Raw genomic sequence first — 22,394 nt, 5'->3', positions numbered from 1 at the left:
TGCATCAACCTAACATGTTATTTCAAGAAGCACTGTGTCTGCTTCTGGAAGGTCAGAAACAGCAGGCAAGCTACAGGACGCTGCTGGAAAGACCTGGCCTTCAAGGGCCCCTGCGCAGCACCCAGGGTACACAAGGAGCTGAGTCACTTGTCCCCTCAGTGGTCCTGATGTCAAGCCATTCTCCTTTCTCTCCCAGAGGCTCTTCATCCCTACTCTTCCTCCACGGAACACCTTAAAAATCACCATTCTTGTCGAGTCTTTCTCTGAAAATTCCTGCTATACAAACTAGATAGTCTAAAATACAGCTTTTACTATAAAAGCTGATTTGATTTAAAATAAGTTTGCATCTTTAGAAATGTGAATTATAAAATTATTTCACACTTAATCCTTTAAATATCAATTATACCAACCTGAGTTTTGCAAATTTTTAGCATCTTACTTACTTGGTGCATTCTTCTAAAGACTGTACGAGCATTTGCTGGAAAGAACATATTTCTTCTAGATTTCCCATTAAATATGAAATGTTTGCTGAACTTAACCTAGAGCCAAGAAAAATAACAGTAAACATATGTAAACAGTTTTACTTATATTCTTCTCCTTTGCCATCCCAATGTCCTATTGAAGTCTTAACCTAATAAACTGCTGATGTCTAAGGCAAACTGATACTCTAAATTCTGTTTTACTATTTAACCCTCTATTTTCTGAAAATACAAGAGAATAGCCTAAGGTTTAGACTATTTACAGTTAATGCAATTTTTCATCTAACTTACTTCTCACTGGTCTGCAATGGCCGTAGGTAGGTTGAAAGCACAGTCTGAAGTTCTTTAGAATATTCATTTTCTGTTTCTAAAATATTCTGTAGCACCTATAATAAATGATGAATAAGTGTTATTTGACATTTCAATTGCTATTTGACGTTAAGATTTATATACTTTGGACAGTTCATCACCATTGTTCAATTCATACTATTACTTCTATGTAATACTCAAGTATCGAGTATCACAGTATCTTTGTGATTATTGACTATTAAACCCATGTAATGAATTATTACTAAGGCCACACAACTGACTTTATCTTACTGCTAACCATATCTGACACAGGTATACCTAGGATGAAGGAAGAATTCCATCATCAGATGCCACGTCTGTTTAGATAAAAAGGAGAAGTCGCCAAGAATCACAGCTGCACGGACACACAGATCAATCTCTACAACACTGTGTTGTGCAAAAGAAGCCATTCCCAAAAAGGACATCCTGCATCATTCCATTTATATTAAGTCTAAGAGACGGCAAAACTAATCTATGGTGACGGAAATCAGAGAAGAGGTAAAGGGTAGGATGGGGGGCAGGGACAACAGGGAAAGGAGAATGAGGTAAATTTCTAAGGTGATAAATAGGTTCTGTATTTTGATTTGGGTAGCGGTTACAACAGATATATACATTGTCAAAGCTCACTGGACTGTGCCTTTAAAATCTATGTATTTTAACATATGTAACATTACTCTCAACTAAAAAAAAAAAACAGTTTAGTCTTTAGATTGCATCTAAAAGTTGAAACCAATTTCTGCGAACTACAGACTTTCCCTCGTGAATATGACCGTCTCAGACACGTTATTACCACATTGATTAAAAACTAAAGGTTTATCCATGTAAACAATCTTTACTACTTCATTTAAAGATAGCAAAATAATTATAAATTAACCTTAAAATTAAAATTTTCCCAATACCCTGCATTAGTGTAGCAAATTTAGCCAAAATAATTTAAGTCTTAAAAACTGACAGACAAATATAAAGTGCAAAACCGGTGAAACCAAGCAGGAATGCTTTCCACCAGCGATCACTGCAGCAAAGGCCCAGCCCAGGGCGGGACGAGAAGGCACCTGGATGTGAACTGCAGGTGCTCCTCGCACTCCTGGCACTGAGCAAGGTGCTGTGCACACACAACCTTTCCTCTTAGAGAAGCTGACTTTTCCCAACTCAAACAGCTGGGAACAGCAGAGCCAGACAGCGGCCCCAGGTTCTCCTGCCACTGCGCCGCACCACACTGTCTTCTTTGGCATGAGACTGACGACCGCGCTGAGGACCCTGAAGGACCAGACATAAGTGAAGAAAGCGGAATCCTTGCCTCCATTCTTTCTCACCCAACTCTGTCACAGAGCTAGTGCTTTTTAAATCAGAAAATCACACTACATGTATTTTCTGCACATCTAGTACATGCGATGTGCTATTTGTCTCCCAGAGCTAACAATACATTCTCAATTACTCATACAAAAGAAATCGTACAGAAGTAATAAAGATATTAAACATGCTCAGTTTGTCCCCATAATTTTTGACAATCCAAATGTAAATTTAAACATTTAAGAAAAAAGTCATCAAGTTAAATTTAAATTTCAGCTTTAGTAAAGACAACCCGGGTCATTATTCTGTTTGCTACTGTTGACTATAAACTCTGAGAAAGAGTACAGTCATTCCTGAGTAAATGCAAATCTGATTAAATCACTTACTAAACTACTTGGGCAAAAAAAATAGAGGCTCTTCCACTGGTGACAAGGAGCTCCGGCTCATCCCTGAAGGGATCTATTCATGGGAGACGACCATGGGAGAGCCAGAGCGAGGGGCCCTGCAGGGGGCTGGCTCTTCGGGGGAAATGCTGACCCCACAACCACAATGTCTTCCTTCTATGAAATTCCCATTGAACACAAATGTCACAGGTCTGGTGAGCAGAGGCAAACCGTGATGCCAGCCACCCCACCCCAGAGACACTACTCTAAACCAGGCCTGTCCTCCAAAGCAACGGGAAAAGCCAGTCAAGCATAATGCAATGTCGAGCTAAATAAGATAAAGTAAGATCTGTCGCAGACGTATCAGAAAAGGCCTTTTCAGTGTTAAAGATAGGAAATATGATTTAGCTTCTTAATTACAAATATTGGATACCAACTTACCAATACTGCTCATTGCACACCTAAAGACCTATATACTTATTTTCAAAGAGAAAAATGTTCCTATGTGAGATAAGAAAGCAGCCACTAGAAACTATCACTAGCACGAATAAGAGAAGAATAAAATACAGTGACCTTTTGTCCGTCACAGCACTAAGCACTAGTTGTAGAAATGAAAGCTTCCCATAAGCACCAAAAACGACTCCAAAGAGCCTCTGCCAAAAGGCTACATTCGTTAACATAGTTAAGTTGGTTAATTCAACAAATAGTCTTAAACACTATTTTCAAATAGGGTGCTAAACACAACTCCTGTATTACTCCCAACCAAACAATGCAAGTTACACTTAACTTTTCCTCAAACACACAGCCAGGCCTGGCTCCCGGGCTCCAGCTGGGGTGCCCACTCCCTCTGCCAGGAGGTTGTTGGCCTTCCTGACCTCAGGGCGCAGCCCTGGGAGCCACTTACCACCTTTCTTCCCCTCCTTGTCTTCTGCATGCTCTGGCTGCTGCAGGACCCCATGAGACCTCACAGCCTGGCGGCCACAGCTCCATCCCCCCAATGCTGGGAACCCAGAGGACGCACGCAGTTTTCAGAGAAAAGGCAGCTTTTACAACCCACAGTGCTGAAGAAAGGCCCAGAGAGCTGAGCTCAGCCAGTGCCAGCTTCCCGGGGGTCACGAGGCGTGGAGAGGCAAGTGCAGTCAAACACTGGTGCCACTCAATCCCTACACTGCCCGCCTTCGAGCACAGCAAAACAAAGAGGACTCACTGCCGCGCCTCGCAGATACAGACACTTTATTCACTGCATCATTAAAGGAGTACTTAGTATTCCTGATTTTACAAATGGGTTACAACTTTCACTGCCAATCTTGGTAGGTGTTTTATGTTTATGTCATCATAGCCTTTAAAAACAAATAACTGATCTACATAAGAGAACAAAGAACACTAATTTTTTTGTTTCATCTGGATAAAAAGTTTTTATCATCATAAAACCAAATTTCCATAACCCAATCCTAATGTGTAAGTCCAAGAAGAAAAACTAAAAAGTGGCACAATTATTCAAAATCTACTTACACCCTACCTAATCAGCCCCTCCCTGTCCACTTATACAAAGAAACAAGATCATCCTTTAATGTTTTCCATTCCAGTCTGTTTACACTTCAAGTACATTTTCAAAAAGTCAATTACAAGACAGTAGTTCACCACACAATGTAGCCTCTAATAAACATCTGACTACAGGGAAAGGAAAAGGAAGGAAGGAGTGTTGACAAGAAATCCCCGAAGCTTCCGCTGGCTCATCTACAGGTCACAATGACATCAGGCAGTCAGTGGCTCCCCGAACACAGTTACTGATTTAATGTAGTGTGTTAGCACTGGTGGTCCTTACTAATACCTAGAAACATTAGCTCTCAAAAAGTTTGGAGGGACCACATAAATGCTTTTCTTTTATGATACTGTATCTTTTGAAAGAAAAGTTACTCTATTACTTTAAAATTTGGGGATTCACAGGTCTTGGGGCGCGTTTCTCCCAATGTTAAAGGTTTACAGGCAATGGCTCCTCCAAAGTCTCCAGCCCCAGGGGGAAGCGGACACTGCCAACGGCACCTGCATAGCAGCATGGCGACAGGTAAAGAGCTAGCCTCTGCAGCCAGAAGGACCTGGGCTCACAGCTGCGCTCTGCCACTGACTGCCTGCAGCTGGACAAGTCTATCAGTCTGTTTCCCTTCTTCACAAAAAGGGATTTCACAGGGTTGTGATGGTTACCGAAGAGTGCCAGTCCTTGGCTTATAGCAGGAAGGCATCTAGTCGGTCACCCTTCGACCTTCTAGCCCAATGTGGAGTCTTACTTGGAGCTGCTGCTTAAATGACTCCTTCAGTCAGGAGGTAATTACTTCACAAGACAGCCTTTCTTGCAATTAAGCCACTCGATTCTCCCAAACACTGAGCTCCTCTCTGTGTCAGCCTTCCACTACTGCCTACCTGACAACCTTCATCTGTATCATCTGAGTCCAGATACAGCAAGGAAATCCCATGAAAAACAATGGAAGCCAAGTGTGCAAGAAGCCAGCAAGCATCTCGTCGCCCAGGAAAGGAGGGGATCCCACAAGCTGCACACCCTCCCTGATACCTCAGGGCCCCTCCTCATCAACCATCTCCACCTACAGGCCCCAAGCAGAGACTTCAGGGGTCAAAAGATTTAAAAGAAATCTTCATCAAGGTGGAGAAAAGCCAAGGGAAACACAGAAGATGAAGAGATGAAGCAATGCCAGGGTTTAGGGTCAGCGCTGATGGATGGAGACAGAGGACACCCTGTCACCAGGAGTCTCAGGTTTTCCTCCTTGGCCTGGCATCTCAAGGCCATCGGAAACTAAAGGAGCAGGGAGGAAAAGACAGGCGTGGGGCTTCTCTGGAGCACAGGAAAGGCCCGTGGACATGTGTGATGGCATCTAAGGATATATAACCGCTTTGTACCTTTATGGATTAAAATGAGTGACTGCCACCTATTATATTCACAGTATTACAATTACGCACTACATAACAGGGAAAGTGATATGGTTTGGCTCTGTGTCCCACCAAAATCTCACCCTGAATTGTAATAATCCCCACGTGTCAAGGGCGGGATGGGGTGGAGGCACGTGGCGCGTTCCCTCATGCTATTCTCATGACGGTGAGTTCTCCCAAGATCTGATGGTTTCATAAGCATCTGGCATTTCCCCTGTTGGCACTCATTCTCTCTCCCACTGCTCTGTGAGGAGGTGCCTTCCGCCATGATTGTAAGTTTCCTGAAGCCTCCCCAGCCATGTGGAACTGTGAGTCAATTAAACCTCTTTTCTTTATAAATTACCCAGTCTCTGGTATTTCTTCACAGCAGCATGAGAACGGGTTAGTACAGAACCTACAAAATCAACCGTAGTGTATATCACTGAGCAGGGAAGGCCATAAAGGCCTGTGTCTTCCCAGTTAGCGACTTAAGAAACCTCATTCTCTAATGACGGAGGGGGGTGCTCCTCGTCTCCCCAAGAGGCAACTCTAGACCATCATTCTCTCCAGCCTCGGCATCCAACCGCTTCCTTTGATCCCCATCAGGAAAGATGCCGGTCACCATGCCATGGGCACAACGAGTGTGCTTTCACTGTCAAATCCACCAAGCTCAGGCACATCAGGTCACAAACCTGTCTCCTTTAATTATATGATCAGGCCACCTTCGCTACAGCTTTCACAGGTCACCCTCAAAAGCTACGGGGATTCCAGTTTACAAACAGAATGGTATGGTGGCCTCAGTGATGCCTTCTGTTCCCAATGCTCTTAAATACTTTTCTTAATAAACACAAAAACCTCTAAGGTCCAGCACTTTGCTGGAGGCCTTAAGGCCAATCGCCAGTCCACTTAATACTACCAGGTCGGGGCCAGCATTACCAACCTCATTTTACAAATGAGATAACTGGGCTCAGGAAGCCAGGGTCAAAGCTCCTGGCCACCCAGGCTAAGCAGCACTGATGATTCAACAAAAAGGCTGTACACCTTCCAATGCATCAAGCCGCCCTGATCTTAATTAATGCTCAACTACCTATACAACAAGGGCACCCTAACACACAGCTAACAGACTGACTGCAAACAGTACGTATGTGAGAAAATAAAGGCAAGAGTACTGGCTGGCTTTGTCACAAAAACTAATTGAAATTAAAAAGATCTGCATTTAAGAGATCTTGATTTCCTCTCCCTTCCCCTGCCACTCTCCAAGCCCAAGGTCCTGTGTCCCTGCCATGTTCCACGCTGGCTTCCTCCCTAGCCTCAGAAGCCCGCCCGTTTCTATCTCCAGCACATTCTGGACTGTGGTGCCAAGACTTCCCCCATAATCACTATCCCTTACATTAGTGGGAAGCTAAAATTCCTCCACTCAAAAGAAACCATTCTCTAACAAAACGTCTTCTATCTACTATGTCAACTTTGTAATACCACGACATCGTATCACCTATGTAATTTTATATTGTTATTGCACTTAACATGAAAATATATGTTTTTTGTATTTTTAAAGGCTCATGTACACTTTAATAATTACAATGGACAAACCACTGATCGCTTAATCATTCTGGTTCTGTTCATCTCATACTGGTTATCTGGGGTTGCTTGCAATTTATTACTATAACAAATAATCCTGAAAATGCCTTTACACAAGCATCTTTGAATATATTTCAGGCTAATTCTCTGGAATGGATTTCAAGAAATTTAGAAATTAAAGAGAAAACCCTAACTTAAAGGGCTTGATCACTTTCAGAATTCTATATATAACTGCCATATTACTTTTGAGAAACTCTGTATGGGTTTACATTTCCACCATTAGAACTAAAGATTCTCTCTTTAAATCTCTTCTCACTGATTACAGAAAATACGGCTATTACAATTTTTATGGTAAGTTTAACTTTTTTTTCCAAAGGCTTAGTGTTCACCGTTTTTTAAATTGTTCACATCCTTTCCCATTTATCTATTAATCTTAATGTATTTGTCTTAATGAGCTCTTCAGACATTAAGGATAACCTTGTATTATACCTGATGCAAATAATATTCCAATTAACTTGTGATCTGGCTTATACTGTTTGAGGCAAGGAATTTATTAAACTCTCATTAGGTAGCCTATTGTTATTTCATCCACTGCCTTTAACTTTTAAAAGGTCATGCTCCTCCCCAGCCCCCTCTTTGAATGCATTCCCCAGCCCCATAGAGATCACTGGCAAAGAGTGAAACCTAATGTTCAGAGGTGTTTTTTGTTTTTTTAGTGACACAGTCTTGTTCTGTAGTTCAGGCCAGAAGTGCAGTGGTGCAATCATAGTTCACTGCAGCCTCAAACTCCAGGGCTCAAGCAATCCTCCCACCTCAGCCTCCCGAGTAGCTGAGACTACAGGCATTTGCCACCAAGCCCAGGTAATTTTGTTTTTTTGTAGAGACATGGTCTTGTTATGCTGCCCAGGCTGGTGTGAAACTCCTAGTCTCAAGCAATCCTCCCGACTAGGCCTCCCAAAGTGTTGGGATTACAGGTGTGAGCCATAATACCTGGACTGTTAAAGGCGTTTAAGCACAATCTTTGGTCAATCTTTGGCTGAATACTAAATTATGCTATCCAAAAGTGAATCCTAGAAAGACAGAATTAAAAATAAAAACAAGAATAAAAAAAATAAAAAGAGACAACAGTAACTATGGGGAGACAAACTACAGAAGTGCTCTAGGTGAGTCACAGAGCAAGAAACAGCAACAGTATATCCCAGGGGAGGTGGATTTCAAACATCCAGAGCTGCTAAAATAGGTGTAAGATGTCCAGTTTTCAATTTAAAAAATTATAGGACATGCAAGAAAGTGTGACACCACACACACACACACACGCACGAAAAAAAGAAGCAGTCAATAGAAACTGTGTCTGGGGGGCACAGATAGTGGACTTAGGAGATAAAGGTTTCAAAGCAGCTATTATAAATATGTCCAAAAAACTAAAGGAAATTATGCTTAAAAATATTAAAGGACAGTATGAAGACAATGGCTTAAATATTGTCTGTATCTGACTAACTGCACAACAGGAGTCCCAGAAGGAGAGGAGAGAGAAATAGTTACTGAATGGTCCATAATAACAGACAGATTACTAAGCGTTTTACTTCCCAGTGTCTATTTGGTGTTCATCTTAACCATTATACAGTAGCAGGAAGACACATACCCATCCCATTCATACCTGCCTCATTATCTCTTAATTTCAAAATGTTGGTACTTTCACATGGAATACTCTTCCCTCAACTCCATTATACTGATCCCAAGTTAAAAGAAGTCGTTCATGTAACTTTCCTTAACACCACTGGTCCACACTGGTCTTACCCTTTAGTAAGTTTTCAACTCTCGGTGGCGTTAAAAACACCTTATAGTTTTCTGTGAAAACGAAACTACAAAAGGGGGTGTGGAAATGCCTGACACGTTATCTATCATGTTTTGTTCTGTGTTGTATTCTGTTCTCTATTTTTATGTACGATTTATAAATATAAAATTAAGGAAAGCTGAAATTGATTCCTGGCTTAGTCAGTAACCAGCGTATGACCTTGGACAAGGAATTTAGCTTCTGTTTTCTCTATTGTAAAATGAGAGTACTACATCAAAAGATGATTTTCTATGAATTCTATGAGTTTATTTCTATAGTAACTGTAATTTTACCACGTTCTATTTACAAATGCAGCTTTATATAGACAACAATTTAGGTGTAATTTTGAGGTCAGGGTGTTCTCCATCATTCTGTATGAAAGAGTTGGCTGATTCGAAGAAAAGAGCACTTACAACACCCAGGCTATCCTCTCTGTAAAAGGACAGTTAGAGAAGGAAAATGAAAAAGGTATCGACTATGCTTCAATCTGAGAAGTATTACAGAACATATAATGCAAAGTAAAACCCACCAGGATTTCTAAAAAAGCATGGTTGTCTGGTTTGATAAAATGCCTAATGAAAGGAAGATTAATGAAGAAAGTAAAGAATGCCCATGGCACCAATTTAAACGCTGTTAACCAATTTTTCTAACACAATTATCTGGACCTGACCATAACAGAAAGTAACACACCCTTTGGAACCTCACTGTGGATCGTGGCTGTGTTATTCACCACATGAAGCCTTCCCCAGGAAAGCAATGTCTTATACAAGAATGCAAGAGGAAAGGGCAGATATAGGAGTTAAAACTCAAGTTTTCCTACAACCCATAAAACCCACCTACTGTCTTTGTAGCTATGTACACAAAATTACACATAAACTACATTACACACTAAAAAGGAAATAAGTTAGTGGAGCCAAATCCCAGGAGCAAATGCCCAACAGGCCAAGGGACGAAGGCGATGCAGAGCACTAGGAGAGACGACAGAAAGTAGGTGTCCCGGGAACATGGGCCACATGACGCGCTAAAAGGAGTCTGATCTTCTCAAAGTCCACAAAGTTGAAATAGAAGGCAGAGTCCAAGTGGCCAAATGAAGATGAATGAAAAAAAAGGGAAGAAAGACGGGAAGCAAAGAAAAGGGTTTCCAAGGCAGAAAAGGATCTGGAGTTGACCAAATATGAGGAAAAAGAAGTCAAAGACTGGCACTAAGGTAAGAGAAGTGGCATGATGCATGAAGAGACCTGTTCACAAGAAGGTGCACAGATGTCAAATTATGAAAAAAAAAAGCAGTAAAAATGGAGGCAACAGAAGACCATCGTGTTCCTGTACCCAAGTGCGAGCTCAGCGAGGGGAGAGGCACCCGCCCGCCATTCTGTTCACCGTGCACCCTGGTGCCTTTAACAGAGCTACACAGAGCAGGCACCAAATAAACAGTTATTCATGAGTGGGTCCCCAGGCCGGTCTGTCCTGTAGTAAGATGCTGGGGCCGATGGAAGGTGGGCACTCAGGAGAAAGCTGAGAGTGCAAGCCCCACAGCACAGGACAGCGGCACCGGTCCACGTGGTGGAGCTGTTCAGACTCCATTTCATCACAACCTTTCACCGTTTCCCAACGCAGGTGCAGAAAAGCAAATGCTCACGATAAAATGACTGCTGCACAAAAACACCAATCAACTGCTATTTCACACCAACAATTCAAAACTCTCATGGGTTCATATTTATATCTCCTCACCAAGAAAATAAAAAAGACTGGGAGTAGGGAAAGAAATAAAACAAATGCACATTTTCCCCAGAATTCAAAACATACATATGTTTAGAGGGTTTACTTTGTTGTTATCATATTGAGTTCAAAATTTTAATAAATTCTTTAAATTATTTTCCATTTCTATAGAGCATGCAACTGCTACATAAGCTTAGGTACAAAGAAGGTTTAGATGATACAGATTTAGTACCATGAGACTATATATTTGATTTAATAGCATTAGACCATACAGATTTAATAGCATTAGACTACACAGATTTAGTATCACATACTGAACATATTAAGCAGCAAATTTTAGGATCCAGAAACACCTGTCTTTAACATGTATAGCATTTAGACATGCTCCCCTAATTCTACGCCATGTGATATGTACGCATCAATCCTGGGAAACACTATATTAAGAGAAAAAATAAATTAGAAGCCCTATGTCTAAAGTACTTACAGTCTGCTCTGAATACAAACAGAATGGCACTCAATGCATATAGAATTTTCAAATCACATTATACATCTTTTAAAATATCATTTTTGAAGACTGGCTATGGCATGGGGAAACAGCCACATTACTATGTTATGGGACAAGAGACACTTCCATATACACGATATTAAAACAAAAACATACAATTACAAAAATACAGAGATTAGAAGGAAACAGACCAAAACCTTAAGGGTGGTTACATTTGTGTGGCAGATAAATGAACTTTATTTCCTTCTTCCTATTCTAGGTACTTCACCTACATTCTACATTGCTGAGTTTTAGAGACAGCCAAAAAACCAGTTAGTTATAAAAACGTTCTGCAATTACTCACCACATTGTAATAGCTTTTGTTTATGGCGGTCGTATCAAATCCTTTGGGAGGGCTCTTCAGCGTTCCTGATTTGGGAGACACAGGCTTCTCTGAAACAAAAACATAGCATAGTTTTACTGATCAGTACTAAAGATGACAAAAGTTCCAGCCCCTCACAGAGGCCAAGGATACTCATCCAGCAGCCTCACCAAATTAACAAGCCAAACGGCAAGCCGAGGAAAAGGCCATCCACAGTGACTCTCAGTGCCCCAGAAACCCAGTCCCTCAGGCTCGGCTCACCAAGGCCAATCACCGCACCCCATCCCCACCCTGTTCTCCCAGTTTCAAGCCGAAGGCGTCTAAGAGACTGCTCTACGAGTGGCAGCCAAAACCAAAGCAGTTTAGCTGCAAGGACAATTCCATAGTGTGATAAATATAAAGCATCACCCAGACACCCAAATAAAAGGCATTTTGGCAGATACGTAACAATATTAAAACTTCAGGGCTAAAACTTAGGGATTCCGATCCCTCAGAATGGAAAAGTCTCTCTAAAGAAGCAGGATCTGGCTCAGAGCCTGAAATAACCATCGCTCACAGAAGACAAGGAGGAGAAAGAAAAGTCATCTCAAGCAGGGGCAAAAACAAGAAAAACCCACACCATCTTCACTTCCACACCAGGCGAAACCATTAAAGCAGTCCTGATTCCAGCAAGGATTCCGATGTTTTAAAACAGCATCGCTTTCGCCCCACATCCACTCAACACATATTTACTCTGCATAACACCCGCCAAACAAAACCTGGCACCGTGCCGCCTGCCTGTCGTCAGCTCTACGGGGTGGGTCTGTCTACCGGTTCTATGGACAGTGTGGGTGTGTCTATGCTCGTTGTCAGCTCTCCGGGGTGGGTCTGTCTGTCGACGGTTCTACAGGAAGGGTCTCTATCACCGGTTCTATGGACAGTGTGGGTGTGTCTATGCTCGTTGTCAGCTCTCCAGGGTGGGTCTGTCTGTCGACGGTTCTACAGGAAGGGTCTCTATCACCAGTTCTATGGACAGTGTGGGTGTGTCTACTGCTGGTGTGTGGGTGGGTCTGTCTCTCCACAGTTCTATGGGGCTGTGTGTGTCTATTATCAGTTCTACGGACAGTGTCTGTGTCTTTACCATGAGTTCTACAGACAGTGCATGGTGTCCATCATTGGTTCTATGGGGTGGGTTCCTCTGTCTCTCAATGGTTTTATGGGCATGTGTGTGTTTCTATTAATGATGAGATGGACAGTGTGTGTCTATCACAATTCTATGGGGTGGGTCTATCACTGGTTCTCTGTGTGTGTGTGTGTGTGTGTGTCTGGTTACCACAGTTCCATGGGGCAGATCTACCAACAGTTCTATGGGGTGGGCAGATAGGTCTAACACTGATTCTACATTCTGTACATCTAACATTCGTTCTATGGATTCTGTTTACCACTGGTTTTCCAGGGCTGCAGGGGCGGTGTATCAAATTGCGGCTAGTGGGGACAAAGGAAAGGGAGAGGTTTTTTCCCACATTCTTCCCCCAAGGAAGTCTGATGAGCATTTTCTAGGGGACTTAGTTCCTATCAGTTCTCCCTCAAAGCTCATCTCCACTGCAAGAATCCTGCTGTGTGAACCCCCTCACTGGGTGGGAACACACCCCTCTCCTCTGGTGTGAGCAGCACCTGTCTATAGTCCGTCCCTTCTGCTCTCCTCTCCTCCCATGTGTCCCGGGGTCTGAGGTAGTATATCCCAAAACAGTGCCTTCAACCCCAAACACTAAGGCTGCAGGTCCCTAACGTCAACTGCCTCCTCAGGAGCTGCACCATCTTCTAGCAAGAGAAACCCAGAATGCCCCCAAACCAACCTCATGCTCCTTAACCTTGGCTCCTCCTCCTGAGGAGCCATTTACCTCAATCTTCCTTCGATGCCTCACGTAAGTTCCTAAATCTTCCCTCAACGCTTCACTGTTAAGTGTTTCCAGGTGGTCGAAAACCACAAGACAAGGTGCTGCTCCAAGTTGCAAGAATTCTCTCTGCCCATAGGATGGAAAACAGAACTTCAGGGAAACAAATCCCTTCTACACTGTAAGAGCCACTAGGAGGAAAACCAATCTATTCTTGCTAGCACACTTTCCTACTCAATCTCTTTTCTACAGCTAAGAATTTAATTGTAGAAGAAAAAACTACGAAATGTTTTCATTTGAGAAAAAAACAACACTTTTTCATCTTTGAAATCTGCAATTTGGAGGCAGGACAGAAAATACCATTACAGGGGAGACCGTCCACACCTAAATCACAGCCCCTGCGATCATAAGCCACACGTCAGCATGCATGCCGGTAACGGTGACCCTGAATCTGCTTTAAATCATATTAAAAGTAATGATTTTGCCAGCTCTGTTATTTTAAACTTTAGACATACCTCACAACTCAACACCACAGTTAATAAAATTCAATTAATTTACCGTAAGAACTATAAGAAAAAAAGTTTTCCAAAGAAAAAGTTTCAGGTTACTAACATTACATAAAAATAAAAAAACAGGCAGAAGAAACCCAGACAAATCAGATTAAGTCCAGGCAGGTTGCCTTTTCTCCCTTAGAAAAAAAGAGCTCCCAATTCTGCTGGCTGCTGAATGGGAGGTCTTAAGATCAAGTTCCCCAAAACACCCTGTGGTTAGTTTTCAACAAGAGGGTACCGCTACGGTGTGCCACCCACAACGTGCCCCTGCTTCCAATTAGGAAGCATAATTTCCACAAACGCCCAAGGTGGGTCTGTCAGGAGACCCTGCAGGGGAGACAGGAAGCCCCTGGCTGCCAGACCCTAGCCAGGCCACTCCTGACTTCCAATGCAAGGCTCTTTGCTCGCCCCACCACTGTCCAGGTTCCTGGGATGGTCACGCCAGAGGAAACGTGCCATCAACAGGAGGGGCACGGGGCAGCAGGGGCACAGGTAACTCCCGGGCAGCCTAGGAAGCCTGCTAGTAGCTTCTACCAAAAACAGCATTGAAATTAATCTAAGAGAGGCTAAATTACGGCCATTCATAACAGATAGAAAAGCACACAGCCAGGAAATAGATTAGAAAATACTCAACCGCCTACTCTCCTAAGAAAAGCAGCATTTTTGGCCCATCTGGTAGCTAAAAATTAATAAAATTCACTGGTTTTGAGGTGTGGGAAACCAAGAGAATGCAGCTTAGTGCTACCTTTCCAGGGGCTGACTAGGGCAGCAAGTCTTCCCTTTCTTACAATATACTCGAAAAATGCAGAAAACAAGAAAATTTAAATATAGACGTGTAAAAGACAAGCAGGGGACGACGTGCCAAAAGCAAAGAGGAAACTCTCTCACCAGGGGAGGGGAGACAGACCTGCCTCCAGGCCCCAGCAGCTGGGGCTACACCCAATGCAGGAAGAAAACAGATCTGCTCCAACCCAGGCAAATAAAACTGGATCCCACAGTAACCCGCAGAGCCGATGCAAAGATGTCTGGAAGCGTCTGTGCACTGGTCTAGAGAAACAGCAAGGAAGTGCGCAGGCTGCTCAGAGATGGGAGCACAGCCTAGAGGAAACCAAAACCTGAGCCCGCACCTGCTGAGCAGGACCACTCCAACCTACGCTCTCCTCCTGCAGGACTACCAGGACCCGCCTGGGACAAACAAGTCTCTGGGAACCCCTAAGAAGCAAATGTTATTCCTCTCTGTAGACATATTTCTACCACCCAGTGTACACAGGAACCCACCATCAGGAATGAACCCACCATTAAACAGTATCAGCCACAGAAGGTACTGAGCTGCCAGGAGGGTGTGAGCAGATGGGGCATATAAAGGGACCAGGTTCCCCAGAGTAGAAATAACAGGAAAATCAAGACCTAATGTCATCTGTTGTTTAAAATGACAGGAGAGAGACGCAACTGGGACCAAACACAAGGAATAAAAAAGGCACTATGAGGATTTAAAACATCTGAAGCAGCAGCAAAACCTCTAGAAATAAATACGGTCACTAAAATGGAAATCTCCACAAACAGGTTAGTATCACCATGAGGAGGGAATTAATGAACTGACAAGCAGAGGAACAGACTACAACACAGCACAGTGAAACAAACAAATACGCAAAGGAGATTAAAACTGGGGGCAAAGTAAGACATCTAGTAAGATAATCAGGAGAAAAATCAGGGAGTGAGCAGGAAGTAGTCCTTGAGAAGATCCTTTCCAGAACTGAAGAGCTCTGGATTCCTTGGGCTGAGGAAGTACAGCCAGCCCCGAGCAAAACCAGAGTCCACCAAGACACACGGGAACGCTGCACAACTGGGCGAGGGCCAGGTCCGGAGAGCCAGGTGCGGTGCCCTCCCCCACCCTGAGGCAGCTCCACCATCACGGGGCTGGGAATTCTGCCTCTTTTGAGAACACACTTCTGTGAGTCCTCACTTGCCTCTCCCACTGGACTGAAAGCCACCCAGCCGCTTCCCTCTGTTTCGGTGGTTACGCTTTCATTTGTGATGTGTCGCTGACCCAGCAAAGTCCAGAGATAATCATCACCGTTGGCTTCAACCACCAGAGCAGACATGGCCCCGAAAACTCAGAATTCCCACGTCCTCTTCCGACCTTCGGCGCTGGGGCGCTGTGCGTGGTCTGTTGGCTGTTACTCACGCACTCAGAGTTCACGGAGTCACTGCCTGTGTGCGTCTGCCTGGGCTCAGCAGTGTCTGCCTGCCGGTTCCTGAACCACATGCGCCCTCCTGTCAGGTGACGTCCTCCTAGTTGCTCAAGGGATAATCTGCTAATACTCTCGATCTTTGTCTGAAAATGTTATAATTGTGCCATTACTTTTTCCCAAACTTTAAGACAGAAACTTAAAAATATACATAAACATACAGAGAATAACCATGTACACTCTTAACGTTAGCAGTCCTCAGCACTGAGCCTGCCTCATCCGCTTCCGCCTCGTTCTCTGCTAGAAGCACCATCAGCAAGTCTCAGAAATGAGGTCATCTCCACCTACCAAAACTTCAGTGTTAGTAAAGGGAGGTTTTCTTCTTTAAACTCAAAACCCTAACCTCAGACCATTATCACACCTGACGACATTAATAATTTTTAAATAGTATCTAATGCCTAGTCTATATTCACATCTTCCTGTCTGTCAAAACAATGGCTTTCTGAAGTCAGCTTATTTGAGTCAGGAACCAAACAAAGTCTGCACAGCGCATCTGGCTGTTGTGCCTCTGAGTCTCTTTCATTCTATAAGAGCCCCCTCCTCTTTTTCGGATGCCAGCGGAGAGCAGAGGGCACAGACCTTCACCCCTACCTCACGTGCTGTGTAGGACACCTCAGCTGCACTTCATAACTTCTGGGAAGACACTCTTGGTTTTCCCACTGCTGTGTCTCTGTTTCCACAACAGTGGTCACCAACATAAGTATTTGTGGAACGGATGCTGGCTGCGGCTTTAGAGCCAAGTGTAACTGGGGTAACTGTGAACAACCATGACAATGCAACAGAAAGATACAGCTGAGTAAAGGCAGAATGTGGGAGGATAAAGAAAAGGGTCAAGGTGAATCTTCACGGAACAAAATGGGGCATCAGGGGGTATCTGCCAAATGTCACCAAAATACAAATAAGACTAAAGCATCTCATTTAGCACACCAACAGAAGAACAAATTAATCACAAAGAACAAAAGTAGAAGAAAGTAGGAGGAAGAAGTCAAACGGGGTACACAGGCAGACCCTGAAGTTGCTGAGGGCTTGGTTTCAGACCACGGCAATACAGTGAGTCACATAAATTTGTTTCCTACTGCATACAAACACTATGTTTACACTATGCTGTAGTCTATTAAGTTTGCAATTGCATTGTGTAGAAAAAGTACATTCCTTAGTTAGAAAATAAATGTTTATTTAAAAATGCTAACAATCATCTGAGCCTTCAGCAAGCTGTAATCTCTTTGCTTGTAGAGGGTCTTGCCTCGACATGGATGGCTGCTGATTGATCTGTGGCTGTGGAAGGTTGCGGTGGCGATGGACACTTCTTGAAACAAGACAACAATGAAGTGTGCCATATCAACCGATTCTTCACGAAAGATTTCCCTGGAGCGTGAGATGCTGTCTGACAGCATTTTACAAACATACAACTTCTTACAAAATTAAGAGTCAATCCTCTCAGACCCTGCTATTACTTTATCAACTAACTTTATGCAACAGTCTAAATCTTTTGTTATTTCAACAATGTTCACAGCACTTCAGCAAGGGTAGATTCTATTTCAAGAAACCACTTTCTTTGCTCAGCCATAAGGAGCAACTCTTCATCCGTTCAAGTTTTCTCATGAGAGTGCAGCAGTTCAGTCACATCTCCAGGCTCCACTTCCAATTCTAGTTCTCTTGCTGTTCCCACCACATAGGTAAGTTCCCTCTTCCACTGAAGTCCTGAAGCCCTAAGGTCATCCATGAGGGTTAGAATCAACGTTTTCCAAACTCCTGTTAATGATGGTATTTTAACCTCCTCCCATAAATCACAAACATTCTTAACAGTATATAAAGGGATAAATCCTTTCCAGAAGGTTTTCAAATTACTTTGCCTAGATCCATTAGAGGAATCACTATTTATGGCCTTACAAAATGTATTCCTTAAATGCTAAGACTCGAAAATCTGAATTAATCCTTGACCCATGAGCTGCAGAATGGATGCTGTGTCAGCAGCATGAAAACAACATTAATTTCTTTCTACATCTCCCTCAGAGCTCTTGGGTGATTAGCTACACTGTCAATGAGCAGTAACATGCTCAGAGGAATCTTTTTTTTCTGAGTGGGAGGTCTCTACAGTGGGCTTAAAATATTCAGCAAAGCATGATACAAGCAGACGTGCCATCATCCAGGCTTTGCTGTTCTAACTCACAGCACAGAGAGGCAGAGTGGGTTGAGCATAATTTCTAAGGGCACTGGATTTTCAGAACGGTAAATGAGAATTGGCTTCAACTCAGTCACCAGCTATATTCGCCCCAGACCAGAGAGTCAGCCTGTTAGTGTGGCCACCTTCACCGATGACCTCAGCTAGACCTTCTGGATGACTTGCTGCAGCTTCTCTGTCAGCACGTGCTGCTTCACCCTGCACTTTCGTGTTCTGGAGACGTCTTCTTTCCTTCAACCTCATGCACCAACCTCCATTAGCTTCAAACTCTCCTTCTGCGGCTTCCTCGCCTCTCAGTCTTCATAGAATTGAAGAGATTAGGCTTTGCCTTAAGGAAATGTTGTGGCTGGTTTGATCTTCTATCCAGACCACTCAGACTTTCTCCATATCACCAATAAGCTGGTTTCATTGCTTATCATTCATGTGTTCACTGGAGTAGCACTTGTAATTTCCTTCAAGAGCTTTTTCTTTGTATTCACAACTTGACTGACTGGCGCAACAGGCCTAGCTTTCAGCCTGTCTCAGCTTTATACGTTGCCTTGCTCACTATGGTTAATCATTTCTAGCTTTTTATTTAAAGTTGAGAGACATGCAACTCTTTCTTTCACTTGAACACTTAAGAGGTCATAGTATGGTTACAAATTGGTTTAATTTCAGTATTTTTGTGTCTCAGGGAATGAGTGGTCTAAGGAAAGAAAAAGATGGGGAATTCCCCGTCAGTAGGGCAGTCAGAACACACACAACATTTACTGATTAAGTCCGCCATGTTATATGGGCATGGTTCATGGTATCCCAAAACAATTACAACTGTAACACCAAAGATCACTGATCACAGATCATCATAATGGATACAATAACGAAAAGGCGTGAAATCGTGCAAGACTTGCCCAAATGCAGCAAGGGACAAGAAGTGCGCACAGGGTGCTGGAAAAATGGCACCAACAGTGCTGCCCAATACAGGGTTGCCACAAGCCTTCCATTTGTGAGGAAGAAAAAAAAACAAGCAAAGTGCAATAAAAGTGAGATACACCCTATAAATCAAAGCAGAGAAGTCTCTGCTTACTGTGAAGAGTTGTGAGGCGGCCACGTAGAGGAGGAGAGCAGGTGAGTAACCGCTCTCCCTGGATCAGGCCTGCGGGAGTGGGAGGCCTCCGCTCTTCCCCACATAAGCTCTTCCATCCACTGGCTATCACACGCTACAAGCGTGTGGCATGTAAGTAATACAATTACTTAACCATAAATGCAAATAAAACTTTTTTAAAAAAGAGAAGCTCTAATACTGGAAGACTAACAACCTGACCCCAAATTACTCTAAGTCAGTTGATCTATGGGATGTGTCCCTGAAATGGAAGATGTGTAATCATCACCGATGAAGGGAGACAGCCACATGTGAGTGAGTGAGGACATGCTTGGTACACCAATCTAGGAGAATATTCACTGCCACACGCCAGAAACATTTCCAAACCATCTATTCCAACACCCCTTTGTACATAATGCTGTAATACGCTCCCTACACCTGCCTCGGGGGGCCCATGTCTTCTAATTCATGTTCTTCTCTCTTGTTTAAAAACTAGAGAAACAATAGTGCTGAGAGGGCCATCCTGTAATGCAGCCTCATGTGTCCCGTCCAAACCCAGTCCTCACTGGAGAGGAGGAAGGACTATGGCACAAGCTCACACCCAGTGGCATGAAGGAAAGCAAGGTTCTGTGGTACTTCTGTCCTTTTCCCTGCACAGATTATACTCACCTCAAACACTGTTCCTCCACAGCTAAATAAATAACAACATCCAAAATTCAGCTGCATGTTATGTTGCTTTATGTCAAAAATATTAAAAAGTGACCAACTTAAAAAGTGGCAATGTGAACAGTCGTTAAAGATCTGTGGCAAATGACAGCCCTATTTAAGTTCTCACATCACTGCCAAACACAGATTGTTAGTCATCATCTCAAGCTAACCAGCCCCCAAAACAGCATTTAAAAGAAATGTCTTTACTGCACAACAGATAATAAGCTGTCCAGAAACAGGAGAATTGCTTAAGTCAGCACATTAGAAATAATCATCTAAAAAAGCCTGAGTCCACATGTACCCACAGAAACTGATCTTGGAGGCACACAGAGCACGAGGTGTGTTCTCACAGCTGCTAACCGTGTGCGCTAGGCCACGGTGGCCACATGCGGCTGAACGTCTCCACTTCTATTTAATCACAGCAACCACCATCACCACTCACTTCCAGAATGGACCTCGCTGCCTCTCTCCTTATCTTCTCCCTTGAATTTAGGAAATTCTGAAGCAAGAGAGTAAGAGTGAGGGTAGGTGGGTGAAAAACACAAATACATATCAGCCTGTAAAAAATGCTGTAGAGGCTGGGTGCGGTGGTTCATGCCTATAATCCCAGCACTTGGGGAGGCTGAGGCGGGCAGATGACAAGGTCAGGTGTTCAAGGCCAGCCTGGCCGACATGGTGAAACCCCGTCTCTACTAAAAATACAAAAATTAGCTGGGTGTGGTGGCGGGCACCTGTCATCCCAGCTACTCGGGAGGCTGGGGCAGGAAAAGCGCTTGAACGCAGGAGGAGGAGGTTGCAGTGAGCTGAGATCATGCCACTGCATTCCAGCCTGGGCAACAGAGCAAGACTTCATCTCAAAAAAAAAAACAAAATAACAAAAAAATGCTGTAGAAATCCATGGGCTTTACCTAACCAACGTGCACAGAAAATAAATGCTAAGTAGCAATTATTTACCTTCCATAAGACTGTACATATTCAGGAATAATATACGATGCTTTTGATACAAGCATTAGAAAGATCCTTATTACAGAATCCTGGAAAATATCTGTCTCCAAAGAGGGACTATTCAAACAAGAAATCCTACACCACGGGTTAAAAGCACAAACAACGGCGAATCTTGATAAGAACAATTCCATCTCCGACCACAAGAGGGCAAACCACCAACGGCTATTTACACTTCCCCAGGAAGCAGGAGAGATGAACTAGACCATCTGGTCAATTTACCTGGAGATAAACAGCCTAATAAAATGTCATTTAGAGAAAAACTTTAGTTCCTGTTTACTCAGTAAAAATATTTGTACATCGAATTAAAATATAATGCAGAAGAGAAACCCTCAATTTAAAGGAAGTCAGTGTTTTCATGAATAAAGAAATGATCCTAACATGATGGTCAGAGAAGTCTCTAAGTTTGGAACCTGGCACAATTTTGTTTTCAGAAAAATCAAGCACTAATTAACTATAAATCAAAATACATTAAACACACTCTTCAAAAAAGGAAACCTAATTCCAAAATCAGAAAGCCTCATCAACTACTGGAAAACATGCAATACAGCCGCCGCCCTTATCCACGGGGGCACCTCCAAGACTGCCCACTGGATGTCTGAAACTGCGGCTATACCTCTGTATATATACCAACCCTATATATACTATGTTTTCCTATCTACACATGCCTATGTGTGTTTCATCTGGAAATCAGGTACAATAATATAACAGATTAACAACAATTAATAATGAAACAGAACAAGTATAACAATATACCATAACTAAAGTTATGTGAATGTGGTCTCTCTTTCAAGGTATCTTACTGTATTGTTCTCACCTATTTCAAACCAGGGTTGACCACAGGTAATTGTAACCACATTAAGCAAAGCCAGAGATGAGAGGGAAGTCTGCTATACTGAAACGTAATTGTGATCCTAGAATTTTATTCTTAACTGCTCTAGAGTGACATGGTAAAAAATGTGGTTTCACACTTGCCTCAAATGCCCCCGTTTAAAATCAGACTAGGCTGGGCATGGTGGCTCACGCCTGTAATCCCAGCACTTTGGGAAGCTGAGGCGGGCGGATCACTTGAGGTCAGAAGTTGGAGACCAGCCTGGCCAACATGGTAAAACCTCGTCTCTACTAAAACTACAAAAGTTAGCCAGGCATGGTGGTGCATGCCTGTAATCTCAGCTACTCGGGAGGCTGAGGCAGAATCGCCTGAACCCAGGAGGCAAAGGTTGCAGTGAGAGCCACTGCACACCAGCCTGGGCAACAAGAGTGGAACTCCATCTCAAAATGAAATAGTAAAATAAAATTAAAAATAAATAAGCTAAAATAAAACTAGTAGGACTTTC

The 22,394-nt window shown here is 43.1% G+C and overlaps 1 protein-coding gene across 36 annotated transcripts in view; it reads right to left on the bottom strand.

Moving 5' to 3' along the window:
* Window positions 1–22,394, bottom strand: part of ARHGEF7 (Rho guanine nucleotide exchange factor 7) — a 180,340-nt gene that overhangs the window by 60,481 nt on the left and 97,465 nt on the right. For 34 of the 36 annotated variants that reach the window (XR_002518551.2, XR_002518547.2, XR_002518548.2 and 31 more), the window contains 3 exons: window positions 11,396–11,484; window positions 771–865; window positions 444–539 (listed from right to left, as the gene is read on the bottom strand). Coding sequence is in view for 31 of the 36 variants with exons in the window: in XM_021929787.2 (XP_021785479.1) it covers window positions 444–539; window positions 771–865; window positions 11,396–11,484 (280 nt within the window). In the remaining 5 variants the exon portion in view is untranslated. Of the gene's footprint in view, window positions 1–443; window positions 540–770; window positions 866–3,404; window positions 5,644–11,395; window positions 11,485–22,394 lie in introns of those variants that run through there. The other 2 variants (XM_021929809.2, XM_021929794.2) reach the window with 2 other exon arrangements.

Source organism: Papio anubis, chromosome 15 (genome assembly GCF_008728515.1).
Source record: "Papio anubis isolate 15944 chromosome 15, Panubis1.0, whole genome shotgun sequence".
Taxonomy (NCBI): domain Eukaryota; kingdom Metazoa; phylum Chordata; class Mammalia; order Primates; family Cercopithecidae; genus Papio; species Papio anubis.
Note: the sequence above shows the minus strand (reverse complement) of the source record. Positions and strands in the feature narration are given on the sequence as shown.